The sequence below is a fragment of the Buteo buteo genome, chromosome 10 (assembly GCF_964188355.1).
Source record: "Buteo buteo chromosome 10, bButBut1.hap1.1, whole genome shotgun sequence".
NCBI classification, from domain to species: domain Eukaryota; kingdom Metazoa; phylum Chordata; class Aves; order Accipitriformes; family Accipitridae; genus Buteo; species Buteo buteo.
Window position 1 is genome coordinate 9,307,788 of NC_134180.1, and position 18,054 is coordinate 9,325,841.

The window sequence follows — 18,054 nt, forward strand, 5'->3', positions numbered from 1 at the left end:
CCCGAGCAGGGAGGACAGTTTGTTTTATTTTTGCCTGACAACATTTATCCCCTATTTCAAGAGTCTGAAGTGGAGAGTGATATTCATCAAAATTACCTTTTTCTTCTGCAGCATTTCTTTTTCTTTCCAGCTGGCCATAGCAGCATGCCTGCCCTGGGCAGGGAAAGAGCTGTGTGTGGGGAAGGACCCCCCCAGATACCCCAAAACACCCAGCATGGCTGGAGGGGGCCCAGCAATGCCAGGGTCATCATGGGACCACACCAGCCTGGCACTACTTTTGGCAACCTGTGTTAGAGAAGGAGCTCCAGCCCTGGTCTCTGCTCTCTGTAGCTTGTGAACAGGCCTCAGCTGGCCCCAGTGACGATGCTCCTCTCACCTTAATGAGCTGAACCTGCCTCCAATCTCTGCAGATCTCTTCCCACGACTTTCTCTTGCCCTCTGGTTTTTAAACCATCCCCAGCTTGTGTTCAGTGACAGCTTCCCCGCAGGTTCAAGTCCTACCACTATCCCCCAAAACAAGCTAAACCCCTTTCCTTCACAGAGATGTGGCTAAGATCTGGTGAATGCTTTTTGCTGGTATGGTGTGGTGTGCTCTGGTTTGCTCCAGTGCAACAGGAGGCTACATGTGAAGGAGCATGAGAATAAAACCATTGGGAGGAGGATTTCAGACTACCGGGAGCAGGGATGCTAACATATGGAGAATAGTTTGGGAAGCCAGTTCATTTATATCACATCCCTGCAATAAATATTGGTTTCAGCCCGTAGGAGAGCAACAGTGCCCTTCTGAAACAGCCTACTCACGGGTGCTCGCATACGCCATCACTCAGCAGTGACCTTGTGGCCCAGTTGGCTCTGGCTCCAGACAGAAACAGGTTTGCATGTCTCTGGTTTCCTGTGGGCATCACAACATTAATTCCTTTGAGTTATTGGATCTAGAGCCGTTTCCGAGACACATGCTATCATTTACTGCATGCAAGTTGTCCAAGAGAGGAAAACTAGAGGAAACGAGCACTCAGGGAGCAGGCAGTGGGATGGCGACAGCTTTGTCATGCATCCACCTGGTGAGTGGTACTGTGCTCTGGACCACCCTCAAGATGCTCTGAGTGCAGCCCAGGGTAACTACCCCTTCCCATGTGCTCCCCCAGTTCCTGAAAGCAGGATCATATTCTCGTATTTGCACATGCAAAGCCCTGATCAGCAGTGCAGGACTGAAGGCTGCTCTGTAGCATTTTTGTTGAAATATTACCTACTGCCAGGACTTCTTGGGATTTAATTTCTGCTAATCCCAAATAAAACAACTGTAGGCAGAGAGTCCTCGGTGCTGAGATTGCCTATGAAGTGAGTCAGCTCAAAACAAAGGGAAAAGTTTGATTCCGATGCCAGAGAGGAGACAGAAATCCCCGCTATAAGGAAAGGAAAGCTAAGCAGCGTGTGCATGAGAGGCAGTAAGAGAAGCAGGGAGGAAATATCCCTGCAGGAAAGCTCCCACACGGGGGGGGAGGCAGCAACACACACACTGGACTTGTGGGGAGGGAGAAACTGCTCGCACTGTGGCCAAGGAACAATCAGATGGCGACAAACACATCTTGAAGGGGAAGAAAAGCAGGGATTTAGCGCAACGCACTGGAGATGAGTTGAAGGTCACAGCACGAAGTCCTGGGAGGAAGGCAGGGGAAAAGCACCCAGTGAGCACTACTGGCACTGGGGCTCTCTCCAGCAGAAGTCGAAATAGCATCTAAAAGCCAGGAGCAGGCAAAAGCCTCCTGGTAGGTGCAGTGTGGGAGGCACAACTCAGCAGGCAGCTGGTGCTCTCCATCGCTGGCGGGCAGGAGGAGAGGAGAAGGGCGCAGGCAGGCAGGACAGCCCTGCTGCATTTCCCGGGCTTCTCTCTTTGGTGCAGGCAGCAAGGCTGGGGTGAGGAAAGAGGGCCCACCTCCGAAGGCTCTGCAGCTGCTCCACTGGCCACAAACGGGTGAGCCAGACACCAGCACGCTTGCACGGCGTGCTCTGCGCCGGCCCCACTCGTCTCCCACACAGGGGCTCAGGGTGCTGCTCCTGCCAGACCGGCTGCCCACCCATGCTCACCCATCAAGGTAAGGCTCTGCCAGTTGGAGCTGGGCGCTGGAAGGAGGTAGGCAGGCAGGGCTGGGGGTGATGGGAAGCAACATGGGTGGGGGACCCCAGAGAGGGTACAGGCAAGAGGCTGCTGGGGTCTGTCTCCTTCTGCAACGAGAGCTCCAAATGCCCCTGGCATCACCTTGCAGACCGAGGGTGGGTTACTGTCTTTGGAAAGCTGCTTCAGGGGAACAGGTTTGCCTTCAGGGTGCGTGTGAGCAGCTTTTCCTGCAGGTGCCCTCCCACCTCTCTGCAGCAGTGTGCTGCAGCAGGCTGGACAGCCCACACCGCTGTCCATAGCTTTCCCCTTGGGGAGCAAGGAAATGGAAAAAAGCAGTGTTGGCATTTCCCAATGCTCGCAAGTGCTGTCTCTGTCAGCAGCAGGCTTGCTCATGCTCAGCCAGCTGGCTTCAAACTATCCAGCAGCCTCTAAACAAGGGTGCTGGGGGATACTAGTAAATCAGCATCCAAAGAGGAATTCAGCATCCAAAGCGTAATTCACTGCGCCTCTTGTCAGTGAGAGGAATGGGGCTTCTTCCTTTCTCTGCTGGGGTTTGCAATCGCTTTTGCCTTCCTGAGAAGCGATTGCTCACGTGCCCTCCTCCCCACGTCTCCCCAGCCTTGCAGCAGCATGGGGAGCAGATACACGTTGCTCTTTAGATTCCTCACGCAGCAGGAGCTCCTTGGGCCATTTTACACGTGCGCATGAAACAGGGCAGAGCCCGCTGACCTGCTTGCAAAATTGCAAAGAGCACTGGTGAAAACAAAACTGCCATGGGCCAAACCTCCCTCCTCGGCACTACATGTCCCACAAACAGGAAACCCACTGGTTGCTGGCTGCATCTGGCTTGTGGTCAGGGTCTGATTTTAATTCTCTTTAAATGTTCTGCATAAAAGAGGGGAGTAGAAATGTGGTTGCACGGCTGCTTCCGTGCCTAGGGGCAGGAGGCAGCTTGGCTTGCCCACATCCGCTGCCAGCAGCACGCAGGGCATCTGCTCTGCGGAGCCAGCCCCATGGGCTGTCAGGCAGCTTTCTCACCGTCACCATCACAGCTCCAAGACGTTGTCCTTGGTTTCTCACACTCTTCCTACTTTTATTTCTCTGGAAATGCTCTGTGTCGCCAGGTGACCTTTATTAAGACCACTTTTTTTAATATTGCATGATTCTGCATTAACATGGAGCTCTTTTCTCTACTGGGCCCTCCAGGAATGGAAGAAGCAGCTACTGCTCACCTGGCATTGTAACATGTGAGCTCCTTAGCTGTCAAGAGAAACAGCCACCGGATCTGAAACCTGGCAGAGTATCAGGGCCTCTGTAATTTAATAACATCTGCATTTTGTTTCCTGGTGGTTCTGTATTTAAAAAAAGCAGGAAAATAGTTAATAAAGTGCAGAAAATGAAAATCCACGCTTTCAAATAAGCACTGTAGCCATGAGAAGAAGGAAAAAGGACATCAGATCCAAGCATAAATCAATGTGACTGAAGACAAAACCAGCTACATTAAGAAACAGCTGCCTGGTTGCTTTCTGCTCCTCACGCCTGTCATCCCCTCCTGCTCCAAAATCCAGGTCCCCTACAGCAACAGCCCTGGAGGTGGAGGAGCCTTAGAGGTGTCCTCATCTGACACAGGCGAGGACCATGGCAAGCCCAAAGCAACCGGAATGCCTGGACCAGGAGTACTCCAGTGGCGGCCTGGAGGAGAGGAAGGGGGTCCAATGTGCGCCGCCTGGAGAGGAGGGTGATGGCAACGCTGATGTGGAGGAAACAAAGGAGAGCAAGCACAGCGGTCCAGGGAATGGACCAAGGGAGGACGTGCCTGTGGACCTGCTGTGCCAGGAAGGTGAGGTCTTCTACAAAACCTTCACCTTCATCAACGCTAACAGTGTAGCCAGGAAGCAGAAGCTGCTGGTAAGCCTTCATACCCTGGGTGGCGAGCCCAGCCCCGGGGAACCCCTGTTCCAGCAGCACCCGTCCCAGACGGACAGTGGGGCCACCGGGCCCTGTGGCACCAAGGACACCGCAGTGACCCTGGGCAGCAAATCTGGGGAGGTGTCCGGAGATGGTCACTCCAGCCACGTCACCCGGCAAGCACCAGCTCTCGCCAGCGCAGAGGCCGTTGGGCCGGGGGGTCTGCAGGCGGACGTCCACCTTGGAGGAGCATCCTTACAAGCGCCTGCAGTGCAGGCAGTCCTTCAAGAAGCCCAGCAGCCTGCTGAGCCACCGGGAGACGCACAGCAGGGCCAAGCCCTACACCCGCGAGCTCTGCGGCTAAGCCTACTCGCACCAGGGCACGCTGCAGCAGGAGCACCACCGCCTGCACACGGGCGAGCAGCCCCGCGAGTGCCCCTTCTGTGCCAAAAACCTACGCCTGGTCCTCGGACTACCACGAGCACATTCGCACCCACACGGGCGAGAGGCCCTACGGCTGCCCCGACTGCGGGAAAGCCTTCGCCCTCTGCAAGCACCAGCGCAACATGCACCGCAACAAGACCCTTCCCTGCCCCGACTGCGGATGCCCCTTCGACGAGCCCCTTTCCCTGCTCCACCATCAGAGGGGACACGTAGGGGCCGTGCCGTTCCCCTGCCGCGACTGCGGGAAGACCTTCACCGTGGCCAGCCAGACGGTGAAGCATCAGCGGGTCCATGCTGGCGAGCGACCCTTCGCCTGCCCCCACTGTGCCCGCGGCCACCCTCAAGCGGCACCAGCAGCTCCACGGCAGCCCCCTCCCAACCCCAACAGCTCCTCTGCACGGACCGCCGTATCTCCCGGCATGGTGCGGAGTAGCCCTGACCTCCCCGGGATGGCTGGGGGAAAAACCACATCTGGGGCTGCGAGTGCCCCTGCACCCCAGGGAACCCCCGGTACACGGCCGGCGGGGAAGGAGGAGGCAGTCAGCAAAAAGCAGGCTGACCAAGCACAGGGGAAAGAGGCAGAGCTCAGTCACTCATACATTATTTATTTCTGACCGCTATCCCTCCAGGTAAAGAGGATGCCAGCTTGCCTGGCACGGGATCCATTCCTCTAGCAAGGCTGAGCACCCTGCCCTGGCCATGCAAAGGTGCCACACACGTTCCACGGACAGTGAAAACCCCAAAACCCCTGTGGGTTAAGCAAATACACACCAGGTTTAAACTCCACATGGGAACGAGCAAGGAAAACCAAACCAAAGCCCAAACCCTCCTGTGCTGCCAATGATGTGAGCACTGCAAAACACAATGCTTTCACACAGACGACGCTGGATACAGTAATTACAGGCAAAATATTTGCACCCGTTGCTCTCCTCTCGGGAGAGCCCCTTTCTGAAGCAGAAGCGCACTGAGTGTTCCTACACCAATAAGCTGCTTTCTGAGACCAAGAACAGGGACTAGAGAGTCGGCAAAAATGTCTTCTCTCAGGTACCTGATAGCTGAGGCAATTAAAAGAAAATTAAACTGACATTTCTAACTTGCAGTGTAAGAGAGATGTGCAGTTGTGAAATAATAAAAAGTTACTGCTGAGAACATACTGTTTTCATCCATCTGTTGTGAAGAACAAAAGGGCAAGAAGCATTTTTGGCCTTTGTTTTTTTCTTCTTCTTCTTTTTCTTGAAAATTAATCGCTAGTTATTGCTTTGTCCCCAAATGCTAGACCCCAAGGGTTTTCCAAATGACAGCAGAGATATTTAGTGGTCGGCACCTGGTTTATCCAGCCTCACTTGGTGACAAACGATGTTTTGCCAACCAGATCTCCCTGCTCAAGTTATTCACATGAAGGGCTCAGAGCTTCATTTTCTGGTTTATAGCGCTTGCCTGAAAGGTCTTCCCAGCAACTGCCTGGGAGCGGCTCCATGATGAAACTGCAGTTCCATCCTTCGGTGTCTCTTACTGTCTGGCATCATTTGCTTCCCCACCAGTTACAGTGGTGTACCAGCCGCATCTGAGCCTCTCAGGCAGGGGAAGTGGTTCTCCGTATGGGAACCCACCTTGGAGCATCCTCATGCAGAGAGGACTCACGCTGCCTGCTCCTCCCAAGAGCTCAGCTGGCCACCTCCGGAAAGAGACTTCACAACTCCAAGAACCGCTGCGGAGGTACCTGCAGCCACCTTGGCAACACAGTCCTTGGGAAGGAAGATTCACTCCCCAGCCGAGCGTCCCATGGGACCAGAGGTGGGCCTGGAAAGACAAAGAATGGCCAGGGGACACAGCAGATGTGCCTCGCCGACCTCTTCATTGCAGCAAGGGCCCTGGCACGTGGTGAGAAAACAGAAAGCCCCTTCCACCTTTCTCATTAGCGAAAAGAGTGATATTTATTAAGTGCCTGCTCCCTGGATGCCAGCCTGGTCAAGATCCGAGCCCCAGCATGCTCTTCACATGAACCTCATGCTTCTTGACACAACCCCCAAGTCATCCTTGCCCTCATCATTAGCCCCAGCAGCCCGTCACCCAGGGGCACCTCTGCCTCTGGCCCTTCCTTCCACCCCCCCTGCTATGCCAGCCCAATGCCAGGTTCGTTTGCAGGAGACAACAACAGTACCGGAAAGTTTCTGATGTTTCCCGAGCCAGAGTATCCCTGGATTTTAGTCTTTCTCACGCAGAGCGAGGCTGAGTATACCCTGGGCTGGCATTTAGGACTGACCTGGAAGAGAGAATGGAGAGCTCTGCATGGTTTTAGGACGAGTATCCCCTTCCCCCACAAGGTAAGCAGGTGAGGGATGAAGCCCAGGACCACAGAGGGCGTGTGCTGCTCCAGGGTCCGTATTGCTCCGCTTCAGCCTGTCCAACCTCCTGCATGCAAGCTCTTCCAGGAAGGCTTTGGGGACCAGTCTGGAAGAATAAGGAGGGTGCATGCTAGGCTGACTCCATCATCTCCACTGCCAGGGGTGGTGGTCATGTTTTATAGGTCTGTACACAGTCGGCCAGCAAAATCTTTACAAAACAAGACAGAAGAGTCACTTAAAACTCTTCCTCAAGGGTGTTTCCTGATGAGAGAAGCAAAAAAGCAATTATAGCAAACTGTGAAATAAAAAGGAAGCCAGGTCAAAAGACAGGGGAGTGCACAATGCACTCAGCAAGGCTCTGCACTGGAAATTGCTAAAAGCCCCCCAAATTTGCTTCCCCCTTTTGAGTATGAACAAAAAAGATCAAGCTGGGCCTTTCCTCACTCAGAGCCGGCTGTCTTTCATCGCAAGAAATCACATCAGTTTGAGGAAGCGTGCCCAGAAAGGGAGCTGTCCTTGTTTCCAGTTTGGAGAGGAGCAGAGAGATCTTCCACCTTGCCGCCTTAGTGGGTCAGACCTTTACAACAACATCGCTGCCAGCACCACCCCCCTGCACTGTGGGAGGATGCCCTGCATTGCTTGATGTTGCTTCTGGATTTCTTATTCTGCCCTTCATGGTGGTAAACACCTGCTGAAGAGCCGAGCCCTAGTCCCAGACCACCTGGCCATGCAGTGCTATTGAAGGCATGTAAATATATCTGTAAATGATGATATATAAATGTGCTTATAATAAATGGGCTTGCATTGTAATAGTATTGTGGCTGCCAAGGAGGGGGGGAGCCTAGCTTTATTTTTCACTCTTGCAGTGATTGCTGTCTGATTATTACAAACTGGATGCTGTGTCATAGTACGCAAACAGAGAAGGAAATAATGTAGTTAAAATTGGGGATATTCTTTGTGTTTACATGAACCTCCCCTGTCCTGGAGCTATTTTAAAGCTGCTGTCATATCTCAGGTGAACACACTAGAAATAAACACTCTCTATCTACTCACACATGCCATGAACAGTCTAAAAGAAAATCTCCTGTGCTTTTAGCTCACATGTGCTGCCGTGGTCTTGAACAAATCCAGGTATTTGTACAGATGCATAGCATATTTCTGTGTCTATTACTGTATGCAAGGACTGTGCATCTGCACATGTTCAGAAATGAAGTAGGACATGAGGTCTTGCAACTACTCACAGGTGTCTTCCTGCACCTCAACCCAAGCCTGCAGGTATCCCTAGGGGTGAGTTTTGGTACATGAGAAGCAAAGGCTGGTGGGAGGCTTCACAGCGAGTGTGCAGGCAGCCTTGTCTCAGCAGGGGTTCAACCTGTAGGACCACAGTCACAAACATGGACCTCAGCCTTCCTCACATACTGCACCTCTGTCGTGCTCGCACGCTGCTGTGCTGTAACCAGGAGCTGACGTGCAGATGGAGATGGGACCAGCTAACCATCTCTCGGTACTTGGGAAACACAGCCCCCAACCTCCCAGCTCTCTGGGGAGGAAGCATCTCCCAAAGCACGCTGCACCAGGTAAAAAACATCCCCAGTCCACTGGATTTGGTGCCAGCAGCCGAGGCAGTGTGGTGTAAGTGCCCAGATTTTCCCACAGTGCTCCAACACAGCCGTGCTTTCTGGCAAGGTCAGCTTTCATCCAGCAGATGCAACACTGTGCCAGCAGAAATACTTCCATGGGGTTGCACTGAACCTCACTACAGAGTACAGACTCTTCTCAATGCAAAAGTCAATGCCTTCTTTTTTTCAGGCTCTTGGGGCAAACCATTTTGCACAGTCAGCAGACAGACTTCTACAAGCGAGTTCATCTTTTTAAACAAGTAAGGTATAAATATGAAATCTAGCTAACAACTGGTCTAAGAGCTCCTTAACTGCAAGTACTAAGACATACATACTAGCAGTCTTCCTAAGAGGTCCCACAAGGAAGGTCAGTTAGATCAGGCTTTAATCTTGGGGCCTGGGAGATCGAACGCTGAATTGTACCTTCTCCCAATTCCCTTTCCCAAACAATGAAAATAAGTCATCCATCACTCACATCACTTACCAAGCAGAAGTCTTCAGACCAAATCCTTTAACAACTGCTGACACCTCAGGTTTTAGTAACTCCTCTTTCTAAATTGCTGTCAATCCACCAGGCAATCCAAAAGAACCCACTGAAGTCACTAAACCATCCCTGCCATCAACACCAGCAGTATTTTCAGGAGCAGCAACAACGGTCAAGGTATCGAGGAGGAAGAAAATTACCACATCCTCTTTCAAGTAGGAGAACAGAGGCTGGGCAAGCAGGCCAGCAAAACATGCTGACTCTTTTGGGGTAAAACTTAACACACTCAACAAAGAACATCCTTGCATCAAGGAAGATGTTCCTTTTTAAGACATGCCAGGTAGTTATTGGGAATAGCTGTTAAATGGCAAGCCTGTAGCTAGGCTACCTTCCTGTTACCTGTGCATGGCTCTGAGCCCACGGACCTTTTCCTTAAAAGTCCCTTGCAGCCAACAAGATGTGTCCTGGTAGCTTGTACAGAAACTGACCTGCTCAGAACAAATCGCTACTCCTGCTTTCAGATATGAAGCACATAAGCAACAATTAAGATAAAACCCCTAATGAGAAAAGGAGTTGATAGCTCTGATGTTTTCTTCTAGCAGATAAACAAGAGGAAGGACATTACATGAACTGCACGAGCACATTCATTTGAGCACACCCTCCTCTGGAAAATAACATTCTCACGTAGCAGGGGGCAGTTCAGCAGCACAGCCATCCTGCAGGGAATTTACAAGCCGGCTGCACTCCAGTGCAGAGACCTGTATTACCCGCTTCACAGGCTAGCTCCCATTCAGTGGTCACTCTTTTAAGATGACTCTAACCTTGCAAAAGCCCACTATTTTTTAACTTCTCAAAGCATCCGACACAGCTGGGATCACCAAAATAAAAACATTGTTTTCCTTCCTATTTCCAGTATATTATCCTAGCGAAATGCTATTCATCTGCCGTTCTGTTGGTGAGATCTCAGCCCCTGCTCGTTTTTAGTCTGTAAGTAGGAAAACCGCAGTGGGGGCTCCTTATGCCAACAGAAACTTTACAAGATCAGAAGCAGATCATCACATGATGAAGCCTCATTTTAAATGAAAGCTGCCTACTCCAGAGATTTCAATGCCCTTTGCTCAGATTAATTGACAAATGATGGATTGCTTAGCGCTCCCTGTTTACATCAAAGACTCCTGCTTCAGACTCCTCCAGTAGGGAAAAGGCAAACAGGATAAAAGGAGGATGATGGTATGCAGAGGAGCTGAAAGACTGTGCAGTAGTAGCTTCTCCTTTGTGCAAGGTGCTGTATCTGCACTCCACAGGCACGGGCGTATTTACTATGCAACACCTTTGCTAACAAAGTAAAAAAATAGTACTGTTGCTGCCAAGGATTGGCCGGTGATTCCAGGCCAGTGAGGGCCAGAAGTCTGCATTGCTGGAGCTATTCTAACTTCTTAGTCTTGAGACAATTTTCCTGTGATGGAAATGAGTTGGGCAGAAGCGATATAGTGAGGGGACAGGAAAATTAGCAAAGAGCAAAGGGTATTTCTATGTTCCGCTGTTCACAAATACCATCCAGTGATCAAAAGGACTCGCACGATCAGGATCCCCTGCCTGGCTCAGAGCTCCAGCCCTGTGCTTGTGCCCAAGTGCTTCTCGTAATTCCGCAGCAATGAGGGCCTGTGAGCGAGTCCTCTGCACAGCACAGCATCAAAGGGAACCACTTCTTCCGTGGCCTTTACAGACGCAAATGAGCTAACAGATACACTGGCTGCTCTGAACAAAGAAAAATTACTTCTGCTGAAACCGCACACTTCAAAACCTCTCTAATGAAGCAGTGCTGTAGAGCAGGTATATTGGCTATCGTCACTGGCTATGTCTGTTGTAGGTTATCAGCAACTCAGACCGACACTGTGAGAGCGTCAGGGCCTGGGAGAGATTTCCAACCCTTTATATTAAAAATGTAAAGTGCAGAAGTGACGATCTCTGGGTTAAATTAAGCTCCAAGGGATTTCCTGTAGCTTGCACAGGAGTTAGTGGAAGTTTCTTTGAAGAGGGTTCAACATGCTTTTCCCAGAAACCATCACACATTTTAATTACTCCTTTCATACATCCAAGCATTTTATATGCAAGCCAACCTTCCAGGCAAGTATCTTTTTAATAACCTTTTAGTTAAGCCTAGTAGTTTTCATTTCACCAACCATTTACTCTTCCCATTAAACAGACCTTTGTTCAAAACACTTTCACCATTATGCTCTTACGGGTACAAATTCCATCAACTGCTAACACCAAAAAGCAGAATAACTAGATGTTCACAATTACCACAGCTGTCTAAGCATAACAGTCACACAACATAAAGGTGCGCATAGTGGTGCAGTTTAATTGGATATTAAAAGCCCCTGCAGCAAGAGCACTGCATACCCAAGGGAGAAGCAGGATGCTGAAAAGGGGAGACTGTAGCTGACAACTTCAAAATGCGTTTAGAAGATGAGGGTGGAAACTTAATGCACGATAGCTTCTGGAACGGCTTTGTCACCTTGCTATCTGCCCTCTCTCCAGGTTATTTCAGATTGTGTTGAACAACACAGTCCCCACAGAAGAGCACTGATGGCCTCTCTCCGCAGTTCCTTTACCCACAGTCTCCTTTCAGCCAGGATTTTTTTCATGCAAGGATCTTTCCTCTTAGAGAGGCTAAGCAGCCCTCAGATAAGACCAACCCTTTGCCAAGGGGCCCCGTCAAAATCCCTTTGGAAACCTAAAATCATACTGGAACTACCTGCAGAGGGGAGCTTGGAGAAGTCTCACTCACAGCTGTAGCGAATGCATATGGTACGCAGGGTCCAGTCATCCCGGCAGAGGTATCTGCGTTACAAAAGTACATCATTTCAGAGACAACATAACACATCCCTATGAAGTGGGATGTAGATCAGTTCCCTAATCTGGAGACTTCTTTGAGGAATGAAAATGACCCATTAGTGAGGCTGGGAGAATTAGTCTCCCACTCATAATCAAGCTAAAGCGTTGCTGTGGACAGTGGTTCAGCTTGATCCGAGCCAAGGACCTCACTTCAAACACGACAGTACTCACAGCTGTAAAACGCCTGCTCAGCTGTTGCATGGGTGGAATGTGCTGAGCAGCCATAACCATTTTTTACTCTATGAAATATGCAAACAAATGGCACAATCAGTACTTTACATTAAATAGCCTGGTAGTAAATGCAAAGGTACATTACCCTGAAGCTTTACTTTCACTCTGCTGCACAACTGCCTGCTGAAAAGGCAGAACGCATTAAAAAGAAATTAGTGAAATTATGGCAGCTGGCAGGGGAAAGGAAGCAAAGCTTTCTGACACAAAAACAAAATTAAGGCTGCAACTTCAGTACAAACTGGATGCTTCTACCACAGTGGTTAACAGTAGATTAAGTGTCATTTTTAAGTTTCAAAGTCAAAAACCCCACTGCCACAACTGAGGCAATACGTACCTCTTTGGAAGTTACAGCCTTGGGGTATTTGGCAGCACCTGCCTGAGTCTGCCAGGCTAGTTTCTAAGCGAATTTTTCTTCACTAACCATTTGAATCTAAATCAAAGTGAAGAGTCAGGCAGACAGTTCGGGTAGTACTCAGACACGTCACAGAACACAGAACATGGTTTTGTTATGAGAAGCTTCCTTACGTGTGAAAACATTTAAATGAAGACAACTCCTATACAATGAGTAGCAAAGGTGGCTTAAATTTGGTCTTCTGCTCTTTGAATTTTGTGTTCTCAAGCATTTCCTACTGTAACACTCAGCTGGACAGATTTAAAGTGCACAGTTCCATCAGAGACACAAATGTATTCAATCCCTCACCCCAAGAACACGCGCCGTCATAGCGAAAATAAAGCTTTTTCCATTATTAACAGAAATTCAACTAATCACACGAAAGTACGTAAGGGATCGATACTCCCATAGATAGAAACATTTATGAAATACAGCTGGTAACTGTTGAGTTTATTAAGGAACTGTTTTGTGGCTGTTTTTTTTTTTTAAATAACCAACATGATACTTCCCCTCAAAAAAAAGTAATGGAAAGAAAAACTCAGCAGAATGCAAGGATAGAAGGGATAGAGGGACAACTCTGGACTGTTCTGACTTAGCAAAGACCTGCAACAACAGATCTTCAAACCCAGTGCCAAAGAGGTACCACGCTCGAGAGGGCAGGGCCAATTTATCCAGTGACCAAGACTGCAGAGAGAAGTCTCACAGCATCCTTGCAAAAAGCTCAAGCTGATGCATCGTCAGTTCACCTAAATGAGACAGTGCTAGCACGTGTGAGTGATTTCAGTCTTCTCGAGTCTCACATTTCATTACTCAGTGGTAATTAGGTTATTTTTTCATACAAAGCCAGTTTAAAACCAGTGAGTGCAATCTCTACCAGTACAGGTTCCAGAGATCCCCGTGATCTTCCCCGGAGATTCCCCCATGTCAGCCACTGCTGGGAAGTGGGTCTGGACTGGCCAGAGCACATGCAATGGAGTGCTTTCTGCAGCCCAACTGAGCAGGCCTCCTGCAGGTGAGAAGCAACCAAGGAGACCACACAATCACAAATGAACTAAGAATTAAGATTTGTCCAATTTGTGTGTGCGCTCATGCCTCCGTAGGGTACCTGACTCGGTGAAGGAATGACCGCAGTAATTGCAAGAGTAGGGCTTCTCTCCAGTATGGATGCGGTGATGGCGCTGGAGCGACGCCAGCCGGGTGAACGTCCCTCCGCACTCCTCGCAATAGAAAGGGCGCTCCCCGGAGTGAGTCTGCTGGTGTCTTTTCAGCCTGAGCAGCTGGACGAATGCCATGCCGCATTCCTGACACTTATAGGGCTTGTCTTGTCGGTGGATCACTTTGTGTTTGGAAAGCAGGTTAGGCTTATCGAAACCTTTGCCGCAAGTTGGACAGGCATAAGGTTTATAGTCGTCTTCCTCAGACTTTTGGTTTTCTGCACAAGGCTGATCAGTGTACTCAACAGTGTGTTGGTTACGGTGCACTATCGACCACGGGTTCCGAGCCATGCCGTTTCCCAGGATCACCATGGAGCGCTCTATCTTGTGTACGTTGCGTAGGTGCCTCCAGACATCAGCCGTGCGAATGAAACCCTTGTCACACTCCGGACATTTGTGTGGCCTGTCACTAGAATGAATGAGCTTGTGCATTCGCAAATTTGCCGCACGGAAGAACTCTTTGGCACAGACGGGACATCGGTATGAGTTTTCCACAAGGTGAGTTCGCTTATGTTCCTGCAGCTCGCTCATACCATGGAAAGAGGAACCACACTTCTTGCACCGATACGGCAAAGCTTCCTCAGAGACAGGCTCCAGGTCCTCATCAAACACATCAGCAAGAACGGTGTTTTCATTATCGTCATGTAGTCCTCTCCATGGTTTCTTGGACCGCTCAGAGGAACAGTGCTCTAAATCTTTATCGTCACACTGCAGGTCAAAGCTGGTACTGGAGGGGACAAATACCCCAGCTGTACTCTCACCTTGTTTCTGGTAGTAGGTCTCATAGGTTTCTTTGTCTTCACACTGCAACTCTGCAGGAAGCTCCCGCTTACCTCCTGCTGAAGGTCCAGCAGAGTTGCAACAAGGACTGCATGTCTGTGAGTAATTCATGTCTACCTCCTTCTGGAGGCTAGATGTGTAGCCCACCTGCTTAGTGGTGTTTCTGGAATAATTTGAATGCTTCTCACCTGTGTCACAAATGTTATTCTCAGAGTCCCAGTCCATGTTCACATCCATCCTCTGAGGCGTACGCTGTGTTCATCTGCAGATCACTGATGATGTGTATACCAAGAGCTTCAGGTCCTTCATGGTAAGTCCATCTCATTCTCAGCTCTCTTTTACAGTCCTCCCTAAAAAAATAGAACACTCATTTAATCAGTGATTTTTCTGATATTAACATAAAGCTATCACAGTAAAGATTTTTTTTCTGATTAAAGAACGGGACAGACTATTAGTTATGCAGTAGAAGAAACACAAACATCTACTATTATATATGTATAAAATACACACTCAGCAAACAAAATACAGACAGACTACATTTAATGAAGTTAAATCCTCTATCATAATCCAGTCTTCGCTACACATATAAACCGATAAACAATTTCCATTTTAAATTCACCTAAAGACAAGAAATCTTCAGAACTCTGGGGTGCAAACACTTTGGGCAAAGTCCTACACCACAGCTGTGCCAACCACAGATCTCTTTCCTAGGATTCATGCTTAATCCTTGTTTTTACTTTACTAAATATGAACTAGGAGCACCAGTCACAAGGTGTGTTCTTTCAGAAACTAGTTAGGTAATGCAATGAGACCCAGAAACTGTGTCAGTCAAACAGCCAAAACCAGAAGCAATGTATGGAAGTGGGGTCTGGAGAGCTGGGGAGCGCCTCTGGCCTCCCATCCTGACCAGCGTTGTTTTAACCATCTTGAGGATATTTGGGGTCCCTGAGCCACTACCAGCTAGCACCATACAAAGAAGACATATGCAAGGAAAGGCAAGAGTGAGCTGTCCAGAAAGCTTACTAATCGTCCTCCCAGGCTTCAAAGCACAGCTAGTAATCCTCCAGAGCTGGCCCACTGGAACAGCTTCAAATTCTCTGGGTAAACTCCCTTTGCAGACCAGCCTTGCTAGCAGAAAATATGAGCGATGGTAATTGGTGAGAAATACCTGAGTCACAAACTTTCTTGTGAAGAAGATGCTTTGGTTCGTGCCATACCAAAGGCATGGATTCGCAAGAGGTTTTTCTAGATTTGTCCCAGCAGCCTCTGTTGGCAGCAGCTTCCCAAGGAGCTTTCACTCACCCAGTTTAAACCTGCATTCACGCTGAATTGCTAATCTAAGATGAGAAATCGCATTTTTCCCACCCTGATGGATAGCTTGGCTGCTCCTCCGACCCCCACCTTCTCCCTCGCACCCACTTTTCATATTTCCTTTACTCCCACTATTTCTTCACTTCCTCTTAACTGCTTTTGTCTGGGCAAGACTTCTCTGAATACAAGCACATATATACATATATGTAAAAATGTACATATTTCTGTATTTCCATGCCTATGTAAATATAAAGCTTGTCTATTTAGCTTCAGTAGGTTTAGATAGTTATAAAGGCACTACAGCAACGTGTGTTAAGTGAAAGGTCTTATTCACATTTCAGAAAGGCCAGCTCCATTTGAGACACAAGCTGCGCTTTCTTCTGCTGTGCTACAGAAAACAAGCTGAATTAATCTTCTTCATTAGCCACTGCCTGGAACGGAATGGCTCAAGTCACCCGCCAACTTCAACCGTTCCCATTAATTTAAGAACGAGCGCACGAGAACAGGAACTATTCCTCACCTCCTGCAAGGGGCTGAGCACCTCCAGCAGCACACCGCCGGCTCCCCAGCCCTGGCGCTCAGCCGCTATTTCCTTTGTTGAAGCAAAAACTTTTCAAGGGAGGCTGGCACCGCTCGGCTTAAGAAAACTCCCTGACAAAGGCCCGTCCGGTTTCCCCGGGGCGGGAGGGGGAATATTTCAATCACGGTGTAGCCTTAAAAAATAACAATAAAAGGAAAAAAAAAACCCATAAAATTTAAAAAATGTACGCTTGCGGGTTTTTTTTCCCCCAGCCAGAACGAACCCCCAAACTTTTCCCCGTGGGGCAGCAGACCATCCCCTCTCCGCTGCCGCGCACCCCGCCGCCCGCTCCTACCTGCGCCGCTCCCGCCCCGCCGCCGCGCAGCCCCTTGCGCCGGCGCGGAGGCCCCCGGTGGCGGCGGCGCAATCGCAGCGCGGCGAAGGCCCGCAGCGGCCGGCGGCTGCCAGCGGCGGGGCGGGACCCGGGCGGCCCCTGGGTCGGGACCCCCCGCCCGGCTCCGAGTGCGGAGGGAGCGGCCGGCGGGCGCGCAGAAACAGCCAGGTGGGTCGAAGCGTTGGCGCAAAGCGAGCGGGTGCCCTCCCCGCCCGCTCCCTCTGGATCGCCCCGGTGCTGCGGGGGACTGGAGCCTGCCTCCCCCCCAACCCCAGCCTGCGGCGATGCACGGGGTGTTTCCCGCAGCCCCAACGGCAGTAACTGTGCATCTTCCCATAGAAGTTTGGTGGCGATGGGATTCACGTTCAAGCTTTGCTTTGTCGGAAGAAACAGGCTCTGCTCTTGGAAAGAAGGCTCGGGCCACATCCCCGGCCTCTGTGTCTTGCTTCCAGCTTGAATGAGTATTCCTTCACACCAGGTGCCCAGAACTGCAGTCGGTCACCAGGGCCTTTCACGGCAGCATCGTTTCCTTATTCCCAGTGGAAGCCCTTTGCCCAACACATCCGAGGATCCCACTTGCCCTTTCCAAAGCCACAGTACAACCACGATCCAGAGGCCTTCTCAGGCTCCTTTCCTCCACCCCTTGTAGCCGATAACCTACCCACCAATTTGGAGCAGAAATTGTCACCATTTCTCTACCACCATTTCTGGAAGACTTCTCGTTCTTCTGTGGCTCTGCAGCCCTCCCTCCTGTTCACACCCCCTGTCAGCACATTTCATTCCTACATGTCCATTTTTACATTCCCATCATTAACGTGACTCTTCAACAGGAGCCATCCAAGGTCCAGTCCTCCAGGAGGCACCACAAGGAAGCTCCCAACAGCTTCTGTTCCAACTACAACCAGTGGTCCCCAACCCAGTCCCCTCAGCGCTCTGCATTCGTCCCCCCATTATCGTACTGACCAGTTCTGCACTTCCTGCAGCTGAAACTACTCTCCAACACCGCCATGTAATCTCAGAGAGATTGCTCCTGCTTTTAACGCTGCAGTTATGTTGCACACTGGACAGTTACCTTGCTGTCCTTTCTTAACAAAACTCCTACTGGTTTTGGAAATGGGCTTCTACAATTAACAGCAAATACAGAACTGAAATTAAAAATGAACAAGAGTGTGTATTACTAGCATGCAAATATGGTATATTAGAATGCCCCAAGTTCTACATTTTTGTGATCTCACAGATCTTTCTAAAACTAAACGTGAAACTAGAAACTACTCTGCTGGGAGTTGAGGGTGAGGAAAAGAAACGTACTTACTCCTTTCACGCAGAAAAGTGAGCTACTTTTGAGAGCAGAGTAAGTGGCAGTTCAGTTTCCTCAGATCAGGCAGTTAAAAAATGTTAG

General features: G+C 49.8%; 1 protein-coding gene across 1 annotated transcript in view; it reads right to left on the reverse strand.

Moving 5' to 3' along the window:
- LOC142035891 (uncharacterized) overlaps positions 1–16,723 on the reverse strand; it is a 37,636-nt gene extending 20,913 nt beyond the window's left edge. The window contains exons 1-3 of the mRNA XM_075038527.1: positions 16,617–16,723; positions 16,262–16,454; positions 12,354–14,780 (exon numbers count right to left, since the gene is read on the reverse strand). Of these exons, the coding sequence (XP_074894628.1) occupies positions 13,495–14,667 (1,173 nt within the window). The 5' untranslated portion in view covers positions 14,668–14,780; positions 16,262–16,454; positions 16,617–16,723 and the 3' untranslated portion in view covers positions 12,354–13,494. Of the gene's footprint in view, positions 14,781–16,261; positions 16,455–16,616 lie in introns of the transcript that reaches the window.
- Positions 16,724–18,054: the final 1,331 nt, after the last annotated feature.